Source organism: Magnolia sinica, chromosome 10 (genome assembly GCF_029962835.1).
Source record: "Magnolia sinica isolate HGM2019 chromosome 10, MsV1, whole genome shotgun sequence".
NCBI lineage: Eukaryota > Viridiplantae > Streptophyta > Magnoliopsida > Magnoliales > Magnoliaceae > Magnolia > Magnolia sinica.
In genome coordinates this window covers 17,308,490-17,328,219 of record NC_080582.1, presented here as the reverse complement: position 1 = coordinate 17,328,219, position 19,730 = coordinate 17,308,490, and the positions used below count along the sequence as shown (strand labels likewise).

General features: G+C 38.6%; 2 protein-coding genes across 4 annotated transcripts in view; one reads left to right on the top strand and one right to left on the bottom strand.

Annotated features, from left to right (window-relative positions):
* LOC131258084 (uncharacterized) overlaps nucleotides 1-19,730 on the top strand; it is a 173,187-nt gene that overhangs the window by 138,117 nt on the left and 15,340 nt on the right. The window lies entirely within an intron of this gene.
* Nucleotides 3,378-19,730, bottom strand: part of LOC131258086 (uncharacterized) — a 56,247-nt gene continuing 39,894 nt past the window's right edge. For 2 of the 3 annotated variants that reach the window (XM_058259145.1, XM_058259147.1), the window contains exon 3: nucleotides 3,378-3,607. In XM_058259145.1, coding sequence (XP_058115128.1) covers nucleotides 3,549-3,607 — 59 coding nt within the window. In that variant the 3' untranslated portion in view covers nucleotides 3,378-3,548. Of the gene's footprint in view, nucleotides 3,725-12,761; nucleotides 12,920-19,730 lie in introns of those variants that run through there. The other variant, XM_058259146.1, reaches the window with a different exon arrangement.

The window sequence follows — 19,730 nt, the reverse complement described above, 5'->3', positions numbered from 1 at the left end:
AACGCGGAAGAAGGAAAGCACTAAGTGGTTTTTCACTTAATTCTTTCAGTGATAGGAGTCTAGCTTAATGGTGAATGCGGAATGCGCTCGGTAAATTTTTCATTAAATAAAAATTTTTGCTTCCAAAATTACCCATTTTCATGTTACTACCGTAATTTTTTCTCTTTAAATTTTTTGTGCAGTACAAATCAACTTTTAACCTGTGAAACTTCTTTATGATGTATGGACGGCATGGATGAAACTCCAATCTGTTTCCGCGGAGCGGATTGGATATTGACAGGTTGAGTAGCGAGACTCGCTACTGAAGTTACATCACCAAGTTATGTGGGCCCCATCATGATGTATGTTTTGTATCCACACCGTCCATTCATTTGGAGAGATCATTTTAGGTAAAGATGCAAAGAATGAGTCAAATCCAAAGCTCCAGTGGACCTCACCACAGAAAACAGTGGGGAGAGTGACGCCCACCATTAAAAACTTAAATAGACCACAAAAGTTTTTGATCAAGCTGATATTTGTTTTTTCCCTTCTTTCATGTATGTGTTAACTTGTGAACAGGTTTCAAATAAAAATCACGGTGAGCCTTATGAAGGTTTCAACAGTAGGCATCAATCTCGCCACTGTTTTTTGTGGTAGGGTCAACTACATATTTGGATCTGCCTCATTCTTTAACTCATGCACTAAAATGAAATCTCCAAATAGATGGACGGTGTAGATAAAGCATGTGCATCATAGTTGGCCCATGGAACTTGTTGACGTCACTTCGGTAGCGAATCTAGCTATTTAACTTGTCAGTAGCTAATCTGCGTCCAAGTAGGATGCAGATTGGTTGGTGTACCTCGAACCAGCTATGTAGCTGCTGTATTGAAGTTAGCAAGTTCTGTGGGTCCCATCATGAGGTATGTGTTATATCCAAACCATCCATCCATTTGGCGAGCTCGTATTAAAGCTTAAGACGAAAAATAAGCTGTAAAAAGTAGCGGGGGATTGAACGTGTATCATTAAAACCCTTTTTGGGGTCACAGAAGTTTTGGATCAATATGATTTTTTTTCCCCTCTTCATATGGGTATTTTTGACCTTATGAACATATTGGATGGAAAATAAACTTAAATTGGTGACAAAAGTTTTGGATCAATATGTTTTCAGTTCATCCAATTAGAAATGACCTTATAAACGGTTTGAATAGCATATAAATATAAGGTGGGCCTTATTTGAAGGTTTTGTTGCTACTGGTGTTCAATCCTATACAACACATAGTGACAATCTTCCTGCTAAGAGAAATTGAGGGCCTTATGATGATATTTTAGTTTTTGATTAAGTATTTTAGTTTATTTGAATTAAATATAATGATTTTATTTTCATTTAATAAAAAATAATTTCTTTATAATGTGAAATATTTCGAAATGAGAGATAGGGGCAAATGTGTCAAATTAACATATTTCAGACATTTAAGATGTTTGTTAACAAACAGTTTGTTTCAGATTCAGTAATTAATTTTTAGACTTCAGCCATAATTATCAAACAAGTTTTTTTTTTTTTTTTACTCCAGATTTTAGATTCAGGCTTTAGATTTCAGATTCGGTCTTTAGACTTCAGATTTAACAAATGGGGCCGAAGTGATGACCCCATAATAGACATAACCGTTAACTTCCACTACAGTTACCGGTTGCATTTTGAAAAAAAAAAAAGAAGTATTTTCACAACAAACTACCTCAATATTTTTGGAATTTTGCATTACACTACTAATTTTAGGGTTTTTCATTGACACATCTGATTAATTAATGTATTTTCATTTTAATATCTCTGTTAGATTTATTTAACATATTACTAAATTGGGATATTTCAAATTTAGTTAAAATGTATATTTATTAAGATCCTTAGAGATTTTGCAATCTACTTTCTCATGGTTTAACAAATACCAACCATTTGCAAGAAAAAATATTGTAAAATATGAACAAAATCATGTGCAGTTTGAGAATCCGATCATTTTTTACTGATTATTTTCTAATTATTTTGTTGTCTTAAAATTCGATTGTTGGTATGTGTGTATGGTACCCAATATGCTAGAGTTATTTATTGTTCAATCTGAAGTGAACACCTATTTCCCAAAGTACAAAGATAGACAGGGAGACTATAAGTAGTCTCTTATGATCAAGACTTGAAGTAATTGGACTATCCATTCACTTACCTACAAATTAAATCAAACAATTTGTGAATGAGAGAGTTTGTTTAACTAATGAGATGTTTTTGTCTTTTAGTTGAAATGATTTTTTTTCTCTAATTGTGATAATAGAAATGATCCAATTCCTATAATGTGAGAGTACAAGGAACTTAGTTATACTAAATTGAAATGAAAATAAAAACTTAAATAGTGTTCCTCGGTGATCTAGCATTTGTGGCATGGATGGTGAGACCCTCAATCAAGGTCTTCCTTCGCTTTTGTGATATGGTATAGACGAAGGGAATTATATTATTGAAAAAGAAAAGAAAAAGGTCTTCCTTCCTTTCCAATGCTTGGTGTAGATGGAAGGGAAGTATTTTACACCTTCAGTCCAGCATAACATTGTAGACGAATGAGATTACACTACTCCTATCCTAAAGCCGGTCCAGTGTAGATGAATTGTTTAGTCTAAGTTAAACTAAGATAAGATAAAAAGATACATAGCATGGTAAATTTAATTTGTGTTGGGTTGGCATGGGCCAAGAGCCTTTTGATCTTTCTCCTATTTAAAGAATTTTAAGGTAGTAGCTAGAGAAATATTTTTATAGTCACTCTTTACATCTGTTAATGTGGAAATATTCGTTTGGGCGTGAAGATGGCTGTGGCTTATAAAGCAACAACATGTATGTTAATCATTTATTGTGGGTTGGGTATTTGTTGTTCACACGTTTTGCTTTTGTTATGTGGATGGGAGTTTCTCTTGAAATGCTACGTGTTGGTGATAGCTATCGCTTTCTCCATGTGAATGTGCATAGGTGGATCTGTCACGTGAGTGAGATACGTGACACGTGTATGATTGTTATAGTTAATTAGACACTTACCCTCTTTGGACTACTCATTATTTTACAAATTCTAATATCACTTGGTTATTAGGGTAGCTAAAATATCTTCCAATTGTCTCTCATTAAAATTTTATGGCAACATAGCAATATCTAAGTTGCTGGATCAACAGATCCATGTTGTAGCAACTCTCCTTTTCAATTTGGATTTGCATTTCGTTGAGCAGGCATTTCATGTTCTATGTATTCAGAGCCATGACATGAGGCCCACCAGCATGAACTGATCAATCCAACAAAATGTACACATCCATTCGTGGAGCATTATATATATCATTTCCGGTATTACAACACGTTCCATTTATTTTGGAAACATACATGAAAAAAGCTATAGGGATTCATTTATTTTGGAAACATACATGAAAAAAGTTGGGAGAATGGCATATGATGCCTTTGTCCTTTCATATTTATTTAACCCATCAACCATGGAACGATACAACCATCATAGTGAACCATGACTGGTAGGATATTAAGGTTGTTGTGCAGATTACTAGCTGGCTGGGGAGGCAGGTGGGGGTGGAGGCACTGGTGGGGAATAGCTAGGTGGAGGTGGAGGAAGTGGCAGGGGCCCGTAATGTATGTGCCCATTACCAGCTGGAGCGGGAGGTGGTATTTTAGATACTCGATCGGTCAAGAACTCCATTCCCCTTCTATGTTTTGCAATCCCTGGAAAAAAATAAATAAATAAATAAACAGATAAATAAAAGCTTCATAAGGGGCCATTACTCATGCATAGAGCGGGGCATTGAGTTGAGTCGGACTGAGTTAGGGTTAACCCGACTCGATTCGGTTTTGAAATAGGCCTGACCCAAACTCAATCCAACTCAGTATTGAGTCCAACATACCTGACCCAGTCCGAGTCCGGGTTTGGCCTGGACTAATTCGAACCGAGTCTGACCCGGTCACAAGTACCGAGTTGGCACCGAGTCGATCGAGTCAGGTATTCACTGGTGGTTATTTCAACCTGTTTAGATCCGACTTGACTCATCGGACTTGTTTGCCGAGTCAAGTCATCCTGTGCCACGCTCTACTCATACATGTGTGGTAGACTCACAAGAGTTTCAACGTGAGGTCATGGGTACTAGTACCCATTGTGGTGAACTGGTACTGTGGTGTAGGCCAAGATAATAATATGCTGATCTCAACCTTCGTTTGTGGCCCACTAAATAAACGGCTCATCCATCTGGAGCCCTTCATATGATGGGCTACCAAGTTGACAGGTCACAGCCTAAGAATTGTTGTGATCGGAGAATCTTGCCCATTTGATTGGTGCATTCTACCCATTTACTTAATGTTTTATTATTTATTTATTTATTTTATTTCTAACAACTGCCAACAGTTTCTGCGATTGTGAAATAACCGCTTACGTCACTTGCACTTAACATTATTAACCATATAGGCACTTGATGTCAGTGACAGTTAAAGCTGCTCATTCAGACCCGATCAAATTATTAACCATATAGGCACTTGATGTCAGTGACAGTTAAAGCTGCTCATTCAGACCCGATTTGATCCGAACCAAGTGGGTGAGTCGATTCAAATTGAGTAGACTTCATCCAATCCGAAATTACTGACTCGAATCGATCCAAAACTCAACTTGTACATATATATTTAAAAAAACTCAGACTTAATGTTTAAGATCTGAGATGCCATGCAGCTGATGAAGAGGCTGCAATTCTGGCAAGTGCACCTAAGTTTTAAGTTGTGATTTCAGCCCGTGGATATCCACTGTAGCCACCTCGATTTGGTGCCGACTCAACCCTACTCGGTCCAGATAAGTCTGGCGAGACCTAGTCTTGGATCAGGTCAGGGATGCTGGACTTGATACCGAGCTAGTCCGGTCGAGTTTGGGTTAGGTCTATTTCAAAACTGGATTGAGTCGGGTCAACCCTAACTTGGTCTGACTCGACTCGATACCCAACGCTAGTGACAGTTAACTGTTTTGTAAGTATTATTTTATATTTTTAAAATAACAATATCACCCTTATTAAAACTCGACCTACCGACCATATGACGCGTGAGAAACCTACTTCCTCGCCTTGGAATAGGCTAGGGCTCCAGAGGGGCTACGGTGATGTATGACATTTGTCCACACAGTCTATTCATTTTTCCATGAGTAAAAAAATGAGGCATATCTAAGGCCCAAGTAGACCACATACAGGAAGCAGCGGTGCTAATGACCCATTGTTGAAATATTCTCCCCATTCTTGCCTACTGTAATGTTTATTTGTCATCTAGCCTGCTCATAAGGTAATATAGACCTAGATGAATGAAAAACTCAAATATCAGGCTTCATCCAAAACTTTCGTGAGCGTAAGAAGTTTTCAATGGTAAACATTTAATCTCCACTTTGTGGTCTACTTGAGCCTTGGATCTGCCGTAGTTTTAGGTTCTAACCGAAAATGATATGGGAAAATGGATGGACAGTGGGGATAAGGGCCATACATCAGCCCCTTAAAGCCCCACCCTGTCTTGGAAGAGGCAGATGTCCCACTCCCTTGCTCTCTTCTTCCCTCTCTTTTGACTATATATACATGACTCAGTGGAGCTTTGGATCTACCTCATTCTTTTGTGTTTTCGGTCCACTGGAGCTTTGGATCAACCTCATTTTTAGCAATGCCCTAAAATGAGATGAAAAAACAGATGAACGGGGTGGATTTCTCATTAACAGCTTGGATTATCTTTGAAACAGCTTAGTGGGTGTTACCCTTACCGTAGGTCCCACCTTGATGATATGTTGTTTATCCACTGTGTCCATCATTTTTTTCCAGCCCTGTTTAAGACATGGTCCCAAGCATTAAGCATATCAAAATCTCAGGTGGAGTACACCATAAGAAACGATGGTGATTGATTAATGCTCACCATTAAAAACTTCCCAAGGCCTACTATAAGCAAATCCCTAATGTTTATTTCTCATCCAACCGGTTGATATGCTCAAACAAAACTAGAAGAAGGAAAAAATACAAGGATTAGCATCATTCAAAACTTTTGTGGCATATAAAAAGCATTTAATGGCCATTCAACACCTTTTGTAGAAGTGTGTTTCACCATAAATTTAGATCTTCTTAAGTTTTGAATAAAGTTTTTAAATGAGATGAAAAAAATAGATCAGCAGAGCACATTTAATAAGATAACCCCACATGGTAAGGGTAACACTCACTAAGCTGTTATTCGAGTAATAAGCCGTTATTCGAGTAATAGCTGGATAAAGGGTTCCTGGGTAGAACTTGGCCACATCACTGGGACTCTTCCTCGTCCTGATTATGGAGATCCAAAACAGGTGGATTGGGAATCAGATGACATGATTGTCATGGCTATGGAACTTCATGGATGACAATGTCCAGAGTGGCCTTCTCTTCTTAAAGACAACAAAAGAAATTTGGGAAACTGTCTGCAAACTTTACAACGATGCACACAACATGACCTGCATATTCCAGTTGGAGAAGGAGATTGCATCTCTCCAACAAAAATGACAAGAGCCTCACAAAGTATTATGCCAAACTTCGCAGTTTATGGGAGGAACTCGCCTACCATGACGAGGAGGATACTTATTGTACTCGCGATATGGTTCTTATCAAGAAATGGCAAGAGCGGCGCCGGATCTTCAAGTTTTTAGACGGTCTGAATGATGAATATGACACACTCAGGCAACAAATTATCCATAACGCTGAGTCCATGACATTGAATCAAGTGTATGCTATTCTAGCCAGAGAAGAGAAGAGGAAGCAGGTTATGACTCCATCCATCGCGATCACTCAGTCTGCCTTATAGGCTGATGTTCGTACTTTTGCTGATCGAAGACGTGGTTCTGGAGTCCGTGGTCGTGGCCGCAATTCTCTTTTTTGCATTCATTGCAAACACACCAATCATATGGTTGATACTTGCTGGATCCTTTACGGCAGACCTCCAATGGGTGGAGGTTTTTCTCGTGGTGGATATTTTTCTGCTACTGAATCTGAGGAGGCTCCATCTGATTCCTCTCCTAGTATGGTTCAAATTTATGAAGAAGAATATGACAATCTTGTTGCTCAGAAAGCTGGTCTATCTGTTTCAAAATCTTCAGCTACTTTCAGTTCTGCTGTGTAAGGTACATCCACCGCTACTCCCTCTTCCCAGCCCTGGGTCATTGACACGGGGGCCACTGACTATATGACTGGTATGTCTCACATTTTTTCCTCATTTACTCCCAGTTCTACTTTAGGTTTTGTTAAGTTAGCAGATGGGAACCTTACCCTTATTACTGGGTCAGGTACTGTTCCTCTAACTTCTACTATGACTCTTGACAAGACCCTTCTTGTCAAATCTTGCTTCTAGTTTACTTTCTGTGGGCACCCTTACTAAACAACTTAACTGTGCTACCATATTTCTTCCTTCTCATTGTATGTTTTGGGATCTCAGAACGCGGAAGATGATTGGTGGCAGATGTGAAAGTGCTGGCCTATACTGGTTTGATGGGGGGGGGGTGTGTTCAACCCTATGTTGTTGCTCATCTCATTTCTATCAATCATGAGTATATTTATCGATGACATTGTCGTTATGACCATCTTTCTTTTTCAGTTTTACGTAGTTTATTTCTCTCTTTATTTTCTCAGCATAACATTAAAAAATTTCAATGTAGTACTTGTGCTTTGTCAAAACAAAGACGAGTTTATTTTCCTTTGGTTTTAAATAATCATTCTGTCCCTATATTTTCTTTCATTCAATCCGATGTGTGGGGACCATCTCCTGTTACCTATTCTATGGGGTTTCATTACTTCGTCTCTTTTATGGATGCCACCACAAAAATGACATAGATCTATCTACTCAAAAATAAAAGCGAAGTTTTTGAAAATTTTTAGTCCTTCCATGTTTGGTTGATAAATCAATTTAGCGCCACCGTTAAGATGCTCCATTGTGACAATGATGGAGAATATCTCTCTATTGATTTTCTTACCTATCTTCGCCAGCATGACATTGAGTCAAACACTACTTGTGCTTCCACTCCTCAGCTGAATGGGGTAGCCAAGAGAAAAAATCAACAATTGCTAAATATTACTTGGTGTCTCCTTACTGAGATGCATGTTCCCAAACAATATTAGAGAGATGCCGTTCTCACTGCATGCTACCTGGCCAATCAACTACCTCACTTTGCTCTCAATTTTAAAACTCCTATTTCTTTATTCAGGAAAGTGCATCATGTCACTGATATCCCTCTTAGGGTGTTTGGGTGCACCGCTTATGTGCATGACTTTTTTCATTCCGGTACAAAGTTGTCTCATCGCTCCATTCTATGCATGTTTGTTAGGTATTCACCCACCCAAAAAGGTTATAAATTTGTTAATCCTGATACTGGCCGACGTTATGTCACCCTTGATGCTTCCTTTTTTGAGTCTCTGAATTTCTTCTCTCCAAAGTCTTCAATCCTTTCCTCACCCCCTCATGTCACTCCTATACCCTTTTTAGATCCTCTATCCTCTACCCTGTTACTGGTATATCCCTCATTGCCTTCATCTCCTTCATCATCTATCACACCTTCATCTCCTTTCTTACCACCCTCATCACCACCACCTCACCATTCTACCCGTCCCAATACCAGACCAACTCACCTATAGGATTACAATTGTTCTTAAGCATTGTTACCAGCACCACCACATGCTTCTCACCACCAGCAGAAGCGGAGTAACGCCGATGCACCATTACTTCCATCACCATCATCCGCAGCTCTGGGATCCATTTCTGCATCGGACTTTCCCACTTCTTTATGGAAAGGTACTCATCTGTCTACTTCTCATCCTATCCACCACTTTGTTTCATATCACTCAATTTCTCCTTCCTACAAGTCATTTATTGCCAATGTGGATTCCATATCTCTCCCTACTCGGGTGGATGATGCCTTGCACACCCGAACTGGAAGCATGCCATTATGGATGAGATGACTGCCTTGGAGAAAAATCAGACATGGGAACTTGTTGATTTACCCGCGGAAAATAGACGGTGGGTTGTAAATGGGTGTACACTCTCAAGCATAAGCCCGATGGTACTGTTGATTGGTATAAAGCTTGCCTTGTTGCAAAAGGCTTTACTTAGATCTATGGCATCGATTACATCGAGACGTTCGCCCCGGTTGCCAAAATGAATTCCATTCGTGTCCTTTTATCTCTTGCAGCAAATTTGGGCTGGCCACTTCATTAACTTGCTGTAAAAAATGCATTTTTACATGGTGATCTTCATGAGGAAGTCTATATGAGCCAACCACCTGGTTTTCGCCAAATGGGGGAGGAAAAGAAAGTATGCCGCCTTCGCAAGTCTATATATGGCCTCAAGCAGTCGCCACGTGCATGGTTTGACAAATTTACTCATGCAATGAGAGATGCATTTTTTCACCAGTGCAACTTAGATCATTCTATCTTCTGAAAATGCTCTACAAACAGGATTATAATTGTTTTTGTTTATGTCGATGATATTATCGTCATGGGTGACGATTCTCTTACAATTTCTAGCATCAAATCCCACCTTTCTCTCATTTTTGAGGTAAGAGACTTGAGCTCTTTACGTTATTTCTTGGGCATTGAGATAGCTTGTTCTCGATATGGAATCTCCTTATGTCAGCATAAATATGCGCTGGACTTACTCACTGAGACAGGAATGATTGGTTGTAAGCCACTTGGCACTCCTCTTAAGGTCAACCATTAGCTCACTTCATTGGATAGTGAGGCCCTCTCTGATCCCGGACCTTATCAACGCCTCATTGGGAAGGGTATTTACCTCACTATTATCAGGCCGGATATTTCTCATGCTATGAGTGTTCTTAGTCAGTTCATGCATTCACCTCAAGTTACCCATATGGATGCTACATATCGTGTGCTTCGTTATATCAAAGGCTCTCCTTTATTCTAAGTTTGGTCACCTAAATATTTCTACTTTTTTTGATGATGATTGGGCCGGTTCCAAAGATGACCAAAAATCTACAACCGGCTATTGTTCTTTTGTTGGTGGTAATTTGGTGACTTGGAGGAGGAAAAAGCAAACGGTTGTGGCATGTTCCAGTGCCGAAGCCGAGTACAGAGCTATGGCACAGACCACCTGTGAATTACTTTGGCTGAATAAATTTTTGACTGAGACTGGTTTCTCTCATTCTACACCAATGCAGATGATGTGTGATAACCAGGTTGCTATACATATCTCCAGTAATCCTGTATTCCATGAGCGTACAAAGCATATCAAAGTCGATTGCCACTTTATTCGAAAAAAAAATCAAGGCTCAAGAAATTGTTACTCCACATGTTCGCACAACAGACCAACTTGCTGATGTGTTTACTAAAGCTTTAGTAAGAGATTGGCATATGACTATTTCTTCCAAGCTTGGACTGTCCGACATTTTTGGGCCAAGCTTGAGGGAGAGTATTGAAGGAGAAACTGTCAAGGGGACGTATCATCCATCAGGGACGTAGCTTGTCCTTATCTCTCCACGTAGCTCGTCCTTATCTCCTTATCTCTCCTTTATTTTCTTATCTTAGTTTATTTCCATCTTAGATAAAGGTTGTATTTTAGTATAAATAATATAGAGATTGAGGGCATTACTCAATTCTCTGTTTTTCTCTCCTCATTCAAAGTTTCAACAAGATCAACCTCATTTTTAGGCATGCCCTAAAATGAGATGAAAAAACAAATGAAGGGGGTGGATTTGTCATTTGGATTATCTTTGTAACAGCTTAGTGGCCAGATGTTACCCTTATTGTAGGGCCCACTTGATGATATTTTGTATATCCACTCTGTCCATCCTTTTTTTCCAGCCCAGTTTAAGACATGGTCCCAAGCAGTAAGCATATCAAAATATCAGGTGGATTACACCACAAGAAACAATGATGATTGAATGCTCACCATTAAAAACTTTCCAAGGCTTACTATAAGCATATACCTAATGTTTATTTCTCATCCAACCGGTTGATAAGTTCAAACAAAACTTGATGAAGGGAAAAATAAAAGGATTAGCTTGATTCAAAACTTTTGTGGCATACAAAAAGCATTTAATGGTTATTCACCACTTTTTCTAGTAGTGTGTTCCACTATAAATTTCTTCTTAAGTTTTGAATAAAGTTCTTAAATGAGATGAAAAAAAAGATCAGCAGAACACATTTAATAAGATAGCCCCACATGGTAGGGGTAACACTCACTAAGCTGTTACTCGGGTAATAGCTGGGTAAAGGGTTACTGGGTAGAACCAAAAGTGTCCCATTTGATAGATAAAATGATAGAAAGGGTGCTTCATTTACGGTAGAAATGTCCTAATGAGTTGCTCAAAGTCTTTTTTTTTTTTTTTTCAAGGGTAAGTGGTATAAAAAGAAATTACAAAAAGTAGATGTGGCAAAAATTATATTCAGTTTTTAGGAAAAAAAAAGCTCTTTAATAAACTTAGATGGGGAACGTTAGGCTCTTAAGAGCGTTAATGGTATCATCTTCATAAAACACTTATACTAATGGTTCAATCATATGGTTATGGTGCATCTATTTTGGACAATTTATAAGCATGTTTGGGTGATCCATATTGTTGGTATGATGGGCCAACAATTGCCTGTGATTTTTTCTTATTGGTCAATCCTATCCATCTCATCGGTGGATAGTATTTTAAAACTCTTTTTAACCTTTTGTCAATTTATTTTCAATCAAAAAAATAAAATAAAATTCAAGCAACCAAGCAAAGGGCATGAATAAATTCATACGTGATTTTTTAATTTATTTTGCCGATGACCCATCCAGGACAAATCGACCATGATGTCCCCATGGGCTATCCTGTATCTCACAGGTCCTAGTGAGACGTACCCCATGCTCATTCTGCATCTCGCACACCCCACCTGGTGGGACATCCTACTCGAGTGTAGAGATGCACCTGCATCATCCACCCACACAGTAAGGAATCTGGAACACTAGCCTTTCTACTGGCCAGCACACCAAATGCTTCAAAAGCTTCAAATCTATTGGGAAAGCACGAGACCCTTTATCTCTATCCTCCCAGGCAAACTGATCGAGATCTCCCATCTCACGGGGAAGCAGATTGCTTACCGAGTAAAACCTGTGGGGCCACCGTGGTTTATGTATTTTATCCACTCCGTCCAACCATTTTAACAGATAATTTTATTGCATGAGACATAAAATGAGGTATATAAAAAGCTCAAGTGGACCATACCATAGGAAAAAAATATGAATTGAACGTCTACCATTGAAAAATTCTTAGAGGCCACGGAAGTTTTGGATCAAGCTGATATTTCTGTTTTCCCTTCATCCATGTCTTTGTGATCTTATGAACAGGTTGGATGACAAATAAACATCACTGTGGGCCTTCCATAGGAAGGTTTCAACGGTGGAAATCATCATTCTCACTGTTTCCTGTGGTATAGTCCACTTGACCTTCGGATATTCTTCAATTTCGGATTCAACCATTAAAATGATCTGAAAAAACAGATGGACGGTGTGGATAAACAAAATACATTCACAGTAAGCCCAACTGAGTTTACTCAGTACGATAAGAGCCTACCGAGTAACTCAGTACAAATCCGATTTCATCTCACAGGTCCCACAGTGGGACCCACCCCGTGGTCATTCTGCACGTCGTCGACCCGAAGATGCACCTGCATCGGAGATCTAACCGCATCCCATCCTATCCAAAAGATAAAAGAAGAGGAGATGAAGTGGGTATTTTAAAATAGAAGGATAGGTATGCATGTACCTTGAAGAGGAGCATGGAAGTCTGTGCTCCTTAAATCTATCATAAGAAACCATGATCCAAGCAACATTAGAAAGGCAAGAACGCAGGCCCAAACAGCCTTCTGGAATAGCTTCTCCATTTTCTTTACTTTAGTTTTTTTTTTTTTCTTCCTGTCTCATCTGCCTGCTTACATATAAATAGAGGGATATGCATGTACACCATCCTTTTTCCTTACATAAAAATCAGGCCAGTGCATTGATTTGCATTGATTACATGGGACACACGGAAGGTTAGAAAAGTATGAGTGATGTAACAAGGCCAACGTACATATGTGGCCCACATGATAGGTTGGTGGGCTAATTTTGACCTGGAATATGCGCAAGAGGTACTATGACTAATGAATGGCTCCTGTCCACCACAAGAACCTTCTTCCAGCTTTATCAGATCAGTATCAGCTTTTTCTTGGCATAAAGAGCACAGCATTTTCACTTCAAGTGGGCCCCAATTTAATACATACATGGATGGTTTATTTATTATTATTATTAATTTTATGGTTGTCCATCATGCTTTGTATGCAATAGATGATGGTGCAATATATGTATGGAGTGGATATCACACCATTATTCTAAACAATTCTAAAGAGCTTTGATGAAAGAGCTCTCTAGAAGGCGATATTTGCATGAAAGAAATAAATAACAAAAATATACTCAATTACCAACCACATCCTATTTATCTTTTAAAATCAAAAGTTCACGTCTCTTAATTACCAGAACCAATTGCATTGGTAAAATTAATCAAATGCTACATGAGTTATATATAGAAAAGATGAGACAAGTGAGAACCCTCAATACTAAGGTAGAAGAAGAGAGTACAAAATGAAATTTCTTAAATATTATTTTGTGGGCCATTGCATGAAAGTGGCAACCATCATCAGTTATGTGGCCTTTTATATAGATAGCGGTGATCATCAACTTGCTTGACCATAAGACCATTAATAGAGTACACACTCGCTTAAACAACCTCGATTTTAAAGACTAGATGAAAGTATATTATTTTGTCACACCTTTCAATCAACACAAGAAGAAGGTGGTTTTCATTTCCCCATAGCATGTTGATTGATATAGACAATCCAAATGATGGTCTTACAGGAGATGGACCTTTGCTCCCCTCTAAAAGAAGGTGGTTCTTTTTTTCCCATGTGAGAGAGGGGTTCTAGATCATCCAATGGAGGTGATATTGGGCCAGGTGCAACCCATCACTACAAGAAAAAAGAATAACAGCGGCACTTTAGGTGCCTCTTACATCGGCGCTGTGTAAAACAGGGGCCATGGATGTTTTACTGTATATATATTAAAAAAAAAAACCTACAGTCATTTCGCTCCCCGGACCCCGCGCCTCTCTCTCCATCTGCCTATCTCTCTCTCTCTCTCTCTCTCTCTCTCTCTCTCTCTCTCTTCCTCACTTGCATCATCTCCAGATCTGGTGCGGCCAGTAGCCTCTGCCCTTCATCTCTTTCCCGGCCAGATACTCATTTCTCTCAAATAGATATTTAGGTTTTTTATTTTTAGATCTGTAAATTCGCAGATTATAAGAGGATACAATATTGGAATTAGGGATTTCCTAAACTCTGTAATGGGAAAAGGATTAGAGCTTTCCTAAAAAATCACTTTTATGGTTTATTGTTGTGAATGTTTAAGGTGTGCACAACATGTGTTTGATGAAATGTCTCCGTTCTAACAGTTTTCAATTTATTTGTTAGAGTTGGCATAGTATTTCAAATTCAAATGTTGTTTGCGGCTATGATGATCTGGATTTTGTTCTCTTCTATTTTCCTGATCTAGGTGAATAACAAAGTAGCTTGCCAAACATGGTATTGTTTGTTAGCAGGCTCTTGTAGTTACATGATATACTCAGACAGCGTGGGATACTTGATACACAGGCACGTAGAAATTGTACACGTGGCATACATTAACTAAATTCCGAAAATTAGATTGATGGAACGACTCTAACCTCAGATGCATGCACTCACTCAACCATTGGATATTTTTCATTTTAACCGTCCAATAAATGTCCACCAATCTGATAGTGGATAATAAAAACAAATATATATATATATATATATATATATATATATATATATATATAAAATCATAAATTTTAGTTCATGATACATCCAAATTGGGAAGACATATTTTGGACAGTTAAATTTGAATTACTGGTATCCCATGCATGCAATTTCTAAGTGCCTGCGTATCATCTCTCACACTCTGCAAGAGTATCACAGTATTTCTCCTTTTCTTAATTGTGCAGATGAATGTGGGGCCATGATTGGTTTATTAGAGGATGTGGTTTCAGCTTGTTTACAGAGAGGGTATTAATGTGGTCTGCAGATGCAGTTGAAGTGGGCCACGTTATGGAGAGCGACTTGTATGTGACCCCGGCACCACCAATGTGGTGAGGCCCTAACCATAGGACCCACCTATATGTATTAATTGTATATCTATGTCATTCATCTGTTTCTCCAGCTTAATTTAAAGCATGGTACAAAAAATAAAGCATATATAAATTTCAGGTGAACCATACTACAGGAAACAGTAGTCATTGAACACTCACCATTAAAAATTATCTAGCTTCTACTGTAATGTTTATTGACCATCCAACCTATAGATAAGATCACGCAGACCTGGAAGAAATGAAAAATAAAATAAAATATCAGATTGATTCGAATATTTCGTGGCCCATGAGAGGTTTTTAATGGCCAACAGTCACTGTTTCCTGTGATGTGGTCCGCTTGAAATTTTTATTTCTTCAGTTGTGGGACCATTGCCTAAAATAAGCTGGAAAACAGAGGAACGGTGTGGATATATAATGATGTGGTCCACCTGACATATAATAGTCTTGCCATTCATCATTTCAGGTTGGGTCACATCCTTAGTTCCAGGGAAGTACAGGTAGCCAGTAGGCTTGGTAGAATTGGAGTGAAGAGAGGGTCGCTTGCTATCCTCTTTGCATACTCAATGCTTGTTATCCTGTTTTGGCTTTAATAAGATCTCATGGCCTTTTAAGTAAAAAAAAGGTTGCGTCTGGCACCCAACTCGGGAACCCATTGGCTACCAAGTATGTGATTTTTTTCTTAAATTTGTACCTCAATTATATTTATTACCCAAAAAAACATAGAAAGGCATGTTTCTGGTATGGACCAGAATCTGGATCGGGTCTGAACATGAGTCTGGACCCGATTCCAGATCCAGACTCCATTTTAAATCCTAATATGTGCTTGAAATTAGACCTGACAAGACCCAATGGGATTTCCAAATCTGATTGGATCTGGTTGTGATGATTCATATTGTGGTCTCTGAATCAGAACTCAACAGGCCCAAGTTTGATACTCTTAGTGAGGTCCAGAATATGGGGACACCAGTACCCGGCCTGAACCTGACATGTTAAGAGCCTAGTTTGATGAAGTTTTTATTGCACAAAAGTGATGGCATTTGTCAACTGGTTTTCTTCCATGTTATTTTGGTTATTGGTTATGTTACGACTCCCCGTGTTCTCAGTTTCTGATTTGTAAATCAGAATATGGAGTGAACTCAGTAGAAATTACTATCATCATTATTGTTGCTATTATTTGGTTGGTAAGTAGGTTTGAACTTTGCCCCCCACTTTATGTACTGGAGTGTTGAAAATGCATCAGTTCATAATGACCTTGAACTGATGGAGTCCCATGATTCTTATGTTTGTTTTGGTATGGTTTCACTTACAGTTAAGCTTGTCAAACTGCAGTTGCACTGCTCGGTGAAAAATGGGAAACAGAACACAAAAATTCTCATTTTGCTCTTTCCACAAGTAAGATTTTATCTTGCATTATAATAGCTGATCATCTTTCTGTCTGCATATATCTTTCTGCATGCCTATGTACATGCATATCCTCATACTATATACAGAGGTGTACATGTACATGTTGCACATGCATGCATATGTGTTTGCATATTTGGCCTTATGACTAACAGCTTTTTTTCTATCATAACTTCAAACACGGCACATTTGCTTAATATCATGCATACATTAGTAGGTTGAAAGTTTTAATCAACTACAGATCAAGATGGGCATTCTTTTCTAGAATATTTCATCGTCTTGCTGTGAGACCATTAGAGTTCTTTCGACCTGATTCATGTAAATGTGCAAAAAGGATTGATTCCCAAGAACTCAGGATTCAAGAAGCCAATAAACATTGCTTATACTTTTTTCTTGGTGCCAATATATGTAGCAGGTAATATCACACTCAGAGAACAAGGTCTAGACAGAATGAGTACTCAAATCTGCTACGCTTATCAAAAAGTATTTATATATAATTGGCATTTATTATGCTTTTCACGAATACATGTAGCAGGTAATATCACACTCAGGCCATGTCTAACTTTGTTTTTTGGAGTTCTAAGTGTATATTTCTCCTCAAAATTGCAGGGCTAAGGATTATACTGTAGTAGAACAACCTGTGGAAGCATTCACGAATATTACATACAATCACCAAGTATGAACTGAGATGTAAATGTAATTTGTTGTTGGTTATGTTGTTGCTGCTGTGTGAAGATTATGCGTTGTCTTTCAATTTAATGAGCAAAAAATATTCTTGTTGTCTTCACTGTGTTAGGTGGATGATCTCTCAAGGATGTATAGGCTATTTTGTAGAATGATTAGAGGCTTAGATCCCATTTCTCAAATATTTAAGCAGGTGGGGTGCATTTCCTTTCAAAGTTGCATTTTGGTTTTATAAATAGAACATAGCAACTGCCCTCATATGTTTATCCTGCCTCTCTACGGTTACGGAGTGCTTTGTGATGCAGCATGTTACTGCGGAAGGAACCACCCTAGTTAAACAAGCAGAAGATGCAGCAAGTAACAAGAAAGTGAGTTCTTCTCATTTTTTTTAGTCTGAAACATCGTTGGTTTATCTAGCTGGGATAGAATAAAATGGTGGGACAGATTCATGTAGCCGACCCCAAGTAATTGGGACGAGGCTTAGATGATGATGATGATGAATTGATAGTTAGTTGCGAGCTATTGTACAATTTTAGATACCGCCTGTGGTTCACATTTCAATGTACATGTGTCTTGTTTGATGAGTGTGGTCCCTTGATGAGCAAGGTGTCTCGTATCGGTATCGGTTGGTGTAATGGTACCCTCCGAAACTGATACGGATATGGGGGCGTAACCGCGATACGGGAGCGTAACAGCCCGTAACGGCGCAAATTTTTTTTGCCAAAAAAAAATAAAAAAATATGGATTAAATCCGGAATATTTTAAGCATTCCAAATATGCATTCATTTATAAATTGGAACATGTTTATGGTGGTTTAACGGTCCACTCTTTGGTGAGAAGTTGTATCGGATTGTTTGATGAATTTATGAACCAGATAACTTGAATTTGACTACAAAATCCATATATTTATTTTTCTAAATATCTAATTTATATACTTAACAATTTGATATCATTTCTCCCAATAGTTCTTTAAAAAAATAAAATTAAATTCAGGTAGATGGCATTGCCAATTTGGGGCTGACTTGGAGGACCAATCCATGCCCTAAATCAGCCTCAAATTCATGCAATTTATTGAAATTATCCCACTTATGAATTGATGGACATTTATTAGATAGTGAATCATGAAAAAAAATAATCAAAAGGCCCTATTTTAAAAAGTAAGTGTCCACAAATTAATAATTAAACTATTCAAACAATTTGATTTTGGCATTATGAGTTAGCAATTACAGTCCATAATTTAATTGGTAAATTTTAAGTTAATACATGACTTGTGTACAATTTTTTAAGGGCCCAAATTAGGTGGGACTTGGATTGTGAAGTGTAGCACACGAGTGTCGAAGTTTTTTGGGCCCCATCCATGATGAATGTGTTATATCCACACCGTCCATCCATTTTGCCAAATAATTTTAGGGCATGAGCCCAAAAATGAGGCAGATCCAAAGCTCAAGTGGACCGCACCATAAGAAACAACAATAATTAAACGTCCACCAGTAAAAATTTATTAGGGGCTACAAAAGTTTTAGATCAAGCTGACATGTGTGTTTTCCCTTCATCCATGTCAATGTGACCCTATTAACAGGTTAGATTGTTGAGGGTCAAATATTGCATATCAGACCCATTTATTGCATGGATTTACAAGCATGACACCGTTTAATAGCCTAATTTAATTGAATTTGTGATGCAGGGCGTCTTCATGAGCTTGGACTGGGAAAGGACACTAAAAAGCATGGATTTACCGATCTGATGACACTAAAGCAGGGAACGGACTCTAGAAGACTAAGAGCGATGAAATTATACACCAGGAGTCCGCGAAAATCGAGAAACTGAAGCTCAAATGGCCTGAAAGTTAAGCAGAATGCAAGATCACAGTGCTCCCACCATCCGATTGGCTCGAAACTTCATACATGGGATTGGGACCATAAATTAACCGTACACGTCAAATTTCAGCCATTGGATCCTCGTGAAAGTGGCAGAACTAATAGATCAGTCCATAAAACCCTGATTTGGGGCCCACCCGCTGTCCAGATACGCTTTAACTTCGGGCCCCACGGCTCAAATGAAATGGGGAACAAGATGGATGGTGTGGATTTCTCATAATCATCATACAGTGTACGTACTACACTTTTTGCACTAAACTTGCATGGCAAGACTCTCCCTGACGTCTCATCTTCAAAAACGTAAGTTCTGTTTCTATTACGAAACAGAGCCTGCGGTTTTCCTTTGTGGGCCACCACCGTGCACCAACGGTAGAATCCGGACCGACCATCAGGAGTGGGCCTAGAAATCGACCAAAGCCTGATCAATTCCTTGCAACTATGTAAACGATTAAGAATGCAAAGACTGGATGCTTCTGCTACGTTGATTAGTGGTGTGGTCTACCTAAAGCTCGGATCCACTTCGAATTTGAAAGATTGGCCTAAGTAGATCTTATGAATCTAATTATCGACGCTG